The sequence below is a fragment of the Colletotrichum graminicola genome, assembly GCF_000149035.1.
Source record: "Colletotrichum graminicola M1.001 genomic scaffold supercont1.35, whole genome shotgun sequence".
In the NCBI taxonomy this organism is placed as follows: Eukaryota; Fungi; Ascomycota; class Sordariomycetes; order Glomerellales; family Glomerellaceae; genus Colletotrichum; species Colletotrichum graminicola.
Genome location: NW_007361039.1, coordinates 337,190 through 343,189, shown reverse-complemented (window position 1 = coordinate 343,189; position 6,000 = coordinate 337,190). Strand labels below are relative to the sequence as shown.

Sequence of the window (6,000 nt, the reverse complement as noted above, 5' to 3'; positions counted from 1 at the left end):
TGCTACAAATCCTGAGATTCCTTCATTTATACGATTTCAATCATTTCGTTTTTTTCTCTCTCTTTCGGCCAAGTACGCGTCAAGTACGATTATCAGAGCGCTGGGAATCGCTGATGGGGCATTCGGGATCAGGAGAGTGTTGACCTTTGGTGCATGGACAACAGTAGTTGACAGACCCTGGTTGAAAGTATATTATCTTAACTCTCGCCAGATATCATTGAGGTGTGCGAATAAGCATAACTTCGCAAACATTGCCCATGACCGAAAGAAACATGCGTTTGATAATAAGGAAATCTAGATTAAGATTATTTGCTCAACATAGAGATGACGATGAGGCTTCCTCGCCGCAACGAACCCGTCGGCAGCGTCTACTTTGGAGTGGAGAAAGACCAGGAAAGTCCACTAGATTCTTCGGAAGCGCAGAGGAGCGCTGCGCCGGAGCACCGACTTTTCTGCAAAGGAGACATGCTGATGACCTGCAATAGTGCAGAGGACGTCGATACAAAAACCAAGGCCTTTTTTGGCTAAACACCGCCGTGTTCTCGTAAACGAATAACATAAGCTTTACTTCATTGGGTTGCATACAACCCCTCCGCCATACTTGGGGTGGGACGCAATACATCATCAAAGGATGCTCAGTACAATGTGTATGCTTAAAGCATACACAAAAGCAAGATAGGACATGGGACTGAAGATACGCGCAGCATGGTACGGATATATAAGCTTACGAAGAGGAGCTCAACTGAGAGTTGACAAAATAGATAACTAACGGGGTTGCCAGTGCGATATTTGCTGCTACGAGGAGAGATTAACCTAGGCAGCAAGCGTAACATCCAAACTAAGAGCCCCAGACACAGTTGCAACCTTTAATATAGCAACTCCTAAGAAACAACATCATAAGAAAAAAATAAACAGACAACAGGGGAGGGACAACTCAAGCCCATAGAATTACCCCTCAAAAAAAGCCACAATCTCTGTCTTCGGTCGCCCGGGGCAAGGAACTGCCGGCGACCCATTGCATCAGCACCAGCGGCGGAGGCCGAAAGCGACGGTTTGCCAAGTCGGATCAGGGAATGAGACAGAATAAAATAGCGGGTCTCTGCGATGGGATGCGTTCTGTTATGCTACGAACTAACTAATCACGGCCATCCCTTGGCCTCCCGGCCAATCCAGGGGTCTGCATCCGTAGGGATGCCAACGACTTAGACTTTTCCGATGGACTCTTTGCGGAATAGCACCAATACATCGTACGGAAGACGCGGGTTACCTGGACCCCCCCCCCCTCTCCCGCGTGATGGGGAATCTTTCCTCACCCTCTAGACAATGGTTCGCAATGGATATTGCTGAAAACATCTCTGTCTTTGGCATGACATCTCAGCCTGTGTGATTTCTTTAGACGTGCGTGAGGTGCTCCCAGTTATCGATTCGATTGATCTTCCCCCGTCCAACGCAAACACAACCCGTCGTCCATCGCCAGGATACACCGCCCGCTGCGCTGCCTCCCGCAACGTCTGGGTGAAACTATCCGCGCCATCCGATCGCTTCCCACGAAGCCGGGAAAAGCCACGCTCTTCGAGCCATGGCTGAAACGTCGTCCGCCGACAATGTCAGCATCGTCGGCCGGGTCAGGAGCGCGTCCGTGTCCATCATGAACGTGAACCCCCAACTGGGCATGTGGCAGGCGGCCGGCACGGCGATCGCGCATGCGCCCAGCCTCATGGAGCTCCGCGACCCCGACTCGGGCGGCGACAACATCGCCTTCACCTCTCAGGGCCACTCGGCGCGCCACGCCGTCCAGGAGCCCCAGGGCGACCTGGCGCTCGTCAGGCCCGTCGCCGGGCGGCGCGCGTCGGCCTTCTCCGACGACGGGCAGCCCGGGTTCCGTAACGTGTTCGGCGACAAGTCCGGCAACATCAGGGAGGCCGAGGAGCAGCCCGCGTCAGCCGAGACATTGGACGAGGCGCCTGAGAGCCAGCGGTCCAGCGGAGGCCAGCACTTCCGGCGGCGCCAAAGCCTGTATGAGAAACACATGGCCAAGGAGAAGGCGCCGTGGAAGACGACAGTCACCAACGGCCTGAAAGCATTTTGGAAATTCTTCCTCACGCCCTCGGGCTTCATCATCACGATTTACTGCCTGAACATCGTGGTAAGTCTCGCACCTCGGCCTCCCCCCCCCCCGGGTTGCATTGTTCAACGTCAAATTGCTAACACAGCCGACAACATAGGGCTGGGGAGTGAGTGCATCCAAAATAACAGACAGCCCGAGGCCGCCATACTGACTTGTCGCACCCAGGCCATGCTCTTCTTTCTGCTCCTCAAAGCCGCCCCGGCAATGAACTACCCCACCGCCGACGACGACAACTCGCCCCGGAAGAAGTGGCTCGAGATCAGCAGCCAGATCCTTAACGCGCTCTTCTGCGTCACGGGCTTCGGCCTCGCGCCCTGGCGGTTCCGCGACCTGTACCTCTACGTCCGGGCCGTCAACTTCAAGAGCCGGGCGGCCATGCTGAAGCTCGCCGCGCAGAACAGGGGCTGGTTCCGGCCGCCCGCGTGGGCTGCCGAGGCCGAGAAAGCGCCGCCCGAGACGTTCACGGGCCAGGCCGCGCCGCCGACGGCGCTCTGGAAGCTCGGGTTCACCATCTGGATGATGGTGCTCAACACGTTCCTGCAGGCTGTGCTGTGCTACTTCATGTGGGGATACAACCGGCTTGATCGACCTGTAAGTGACCGGAACGCGAGCGCGCTTAGGAGCCCAGCTACTCCCCCCTCCCCACCATCGTGCTGGAGATGGCTAACACGGCAGCTAGTCATGGGCCACTGGCACCTTCATTGGCTTGGGATGCGGGGTCGCTATGCTTGCTGGGCTGGTGTCGTGGTGGGAAGGGCGCAAGGTCAAGAAGATTGAAGGCCCAGGGGTGAAGATTGTTCAAGAGGTATAGACTGTTCATATGCCCCGGCCATGGGTCCTAAGGGCTCGTGTAGAAGAGGCCGAGTGCAACATTTGCCATGCTCGGCAAGCAAATCGGAAAACCGCATATACTATGTACTTTTATAGGTGAGCGCTTGTTGGGTGCGCTGACAAACATGCGACACAGTCTCATCTTCGCTACCCGGTCTGCGATGAGCGAGCCTGCAGGAAAGACATGTGCCTGCATATCGAACATACACATGTTCGTTCAAGTTCCAAACGTTCAAGAGGTTGATATGCCAAGTCACGTCGGCACCAAGAGATACCCCCCCCCCCCCCCCCCCCCCCCCCCTGGTGGGGGCCCGCTGGGGTCAAAGAATACGAGGGCATATGAAGAAGAAAACCGCGGGGTCCTTTTTTAACCGTTGCGAAACCTCGATGCACTTTTCAGAGGCCTGTGCATTTGCCACCATCCAATCGTCATGCGGGACTTGATCTTAAATAGTTTTGCGACACTTTCACCGTCCACCCGCCTTGCGCTCCCTCGCTCATCTGGCAACACCGCCGGGCCTTTTGTTTAAATCTCTAAATAAGAGCGGGGACACACGCGTCGTTTCCCTTTGCTGGAGTGAAGATGCCTTTGTCTCAGCTGTCGCTGTCGCTCGCGATCCTGGCCTCCACGGCCGGCACCTACGCCAGCCTGCGCAACCCCAACCCGGAACCGTCGTCCCCGAGGCCGGGCGGCTCGTCCGGGCCGCCGAAGCACGCGGACTCGATCCGCTGGATGAACCTCACCCACCGGCACACCCCCAAGCTCGTCCTCCTCCCGATCGCCTTTCTGTCCTTCCACCTCGCCGCCCTCGCCCTCTACTACCCGGACGTCCCGCCGGCCATCCTCCGCCACGGCGCCGAGAACGGCCTCAGCGCCGCCCTGACGACCTGGTCGCCCTCGACCGCCCTGCCGCTCGCCCTCATCTTCGGCGCCGGCATCCCGCTCCGCCTCGGGCCCTACCGCTCGCTCGGCAAGAACTTCACCTTCCAGCTCTCGCGCCCCGACAAGCTCAAGACCACGGGCATCTACGCCCACGTCCAGCACCCGAGCTACACGGGCGTCGTCGCCCTCATGCTGTCCAACGTCGCCCTGCTGGCCCGCCCCGACGGCGTCCTGGCCTGCTGGCTCCCGCCCCCCGTTCACCGCGGCCTGCGCGCCGTCGAGTGGATCCTCGGCCCCGCCGCCTGCTCCGTCTTCCTGTTGGGCGTGTGGACGAGGGTGCAGGAGGAGGAGCGCATGCTCAAGGCTGAGTTCGGGGACAAGTGGGAGCGGTGGCACGCCTCGACGGCGCGCTTCATACCCTACGTTTTATGAGCACGCGTTTCCACGCGGTCGGTGCTCGGCGTCCCACAAGAGTTTCCCGGCTGCTGAGGAGGTGGACCTGGTGCATCAGTAGTGGGCTTGGGCCCATGGTGGAACACTAGACTTGGAAACGCAGCGTATGTTGCTTCACGCTCATAGACAATGGCCTTTTTTTGTTCTTTATTTGTTTTTTTCTCTTTTTGACATGTTTCTTTACCCCATCTTTTATTGCCTTTTTTCCTCTTTCTCTTTTTCTTACAGCTTAGAAGGAATGATTCTGGAACAATTTCTTCTGTTTATTCAAACTCTACCCGCAGTCTCTGTGATCATCGTGTCTTCCTCCCTTTCTCCATTACTGCGCAGGTCGGGGCTACGCGGGATATCTGACTCGAGGCTGTATGGGGGGCGGGCCCCAACCAACCACTCCGTAAGTTCCACCCCGAAATGGAGCCTATCCGGCCAATCCGCGATATCTGCGATTCTCCACCGTAGGGCCCTGCCCTCTCTACCAATCTTACTTATTCCATTTGTGATCTCGGCTCATCATCAACCATCAAGGCAAGATGGCCGAGCGGTCTAAGGCGCTAGCTTCAGGTGCTAGTCAAGTAATTGGCGTGGGTTCGAATCCCACTCTTGTCATCTCATGAGCTCTCTCTGAGCAGTTCTCTTTTTGTTTCTGGTGTGTTTTGTGGGTGGCGTCGAGGTTCGGGTTCCGGGACAGCCTGGGCAGGATGTGTGGTTAAGATTGCGCAGGGCATCTGGTCTTGAAGATTCAGTTGCCTCTGTGGAAGAAAAATTTGGTAGACGCCGAAAGGGTGTGACGCCTGCTGAAGTTGATATGGGAGACTCAGGTACCGTGGCAATTGAGGGACTTCAACAGCCAGTGTGACGCTCAACGTTCGGTGACGTCGTCAACACGCCGCCTAATCGAACCCCAAAGACCATCACCGATTGATCTCAAAGGTAATCCGCCCCCCGAAAGCGTTTGAGGATTCGTCAACACGCCGGCAAGGTTTGATCGACTGCGCTAGGCCAAGAACCCCGAATGCACGGAGCCGTGCCGGATCGGTAGAAAAGTGGAACCCCGTCCCGCCCTCCAGCCCGACACGATAAGTCTTTCGGATCTGGTAGCGATTCCGCAATATTATAAGAGAGAAGATGACCGTAGAGTACCAATCTCGCGGGACGTCTTATTGGCGAGATGCCATCGTCATATTTCCAGATAACATTCTGGATTTCAGGATTACAGCCTTCAAACGAGCGGGGCCTGTGGTGCGGCTCGACGGGGTCAGTGAAGTCAATGATGTTTCGAAGGTATTGTTGAGCCTGACATGGGACGAGTTGCTTAGACGCCATCAAGCCGACTATCAGGGGCTGCCTGTGACGCTGCAGGGCATATTTAATCCTTCCTTTGCACCGCCTTGGGTATTCAAGTACACTATTCAACATCAACCTCCCGATGGATTACTGGCCAGCTGGGCCTTGCAACCTCATCAAATGCGCTATTCCCGTCCTCGAACTTCTTGAACGCGTGGCTGAGAGAGGGATGAAGATGGCAAAGACCATGTGCGGTGCGGTTGCGGAGGGTGGTGTGCGCACCACAACACGGACGCATGACATATGGGGGGACACGGACCTTCGACCATATGGCCCTCCTTGGGGGGGTATGGGTTCGTTTCGACGTGTTGAAGATACTTCAGTCAATTCGCCGTTACAAACCGACGGCAACTTTGGCGGG

The 6,000-nt window shown here is 56.5% G+C and overlaps 2 protein-coding genes and 1 non-coding gene across 3 annotated transcripts; all 3 read left to right on the top strand.

Annotated features, from left to right (window-relative positions):
• Nucleotides 1-1,579: 1,579 nt before the first annotated feature.
• Nucleotides 1,580-2,939, top strand: GLRG_08024 (uncharacterized protein; the record flags this gene model as incomplete). Its single annotated transcript, XM_008098709.1, has 4 exons — nt 1,580-2,146; nt 2,226-2,234; nt 2,294-2,719; nt 2,808-2,939. The coding sequence occupies 4 exons, from the start codon at nt 1,580-1,582 to the stop codon at nt 2,937-2,939; spliced, it is 1,134 nt and encodes a 377-aa protein (XP_008096900.1).
• A 603-nt stretch (nt 2,940-3,542) lies between these two features.
• On the top strand, nt 3,543-4,274 carry GLRG_08023 (isoprenylcysteine carboxyl methyltransferase; the record flags this gene model as incomplete). Its single annotated transcript, XM_008098708.1, has 1 exon — nt 3,543-4,274. The coding sequence occupies one exon, from the start codon at nt 3,543-3,545 to the stop codon at nt 4,272-4,274; it is 732 nt and encodes a 243-aa protein (XP_008096899.1).
• A 545-nt stretch (nt 4,275-4,819) lies between these two features.
• GLRG_13204 lies at nt 4,820-4,901 on the top strand. Its single transcript has one exon. It is a non-coding gene; the product is annotated as a tRNA-Leu (tRNA).
• Nucleotides 4,902-6,000: the final 1,099 nt, after the last annotated feature.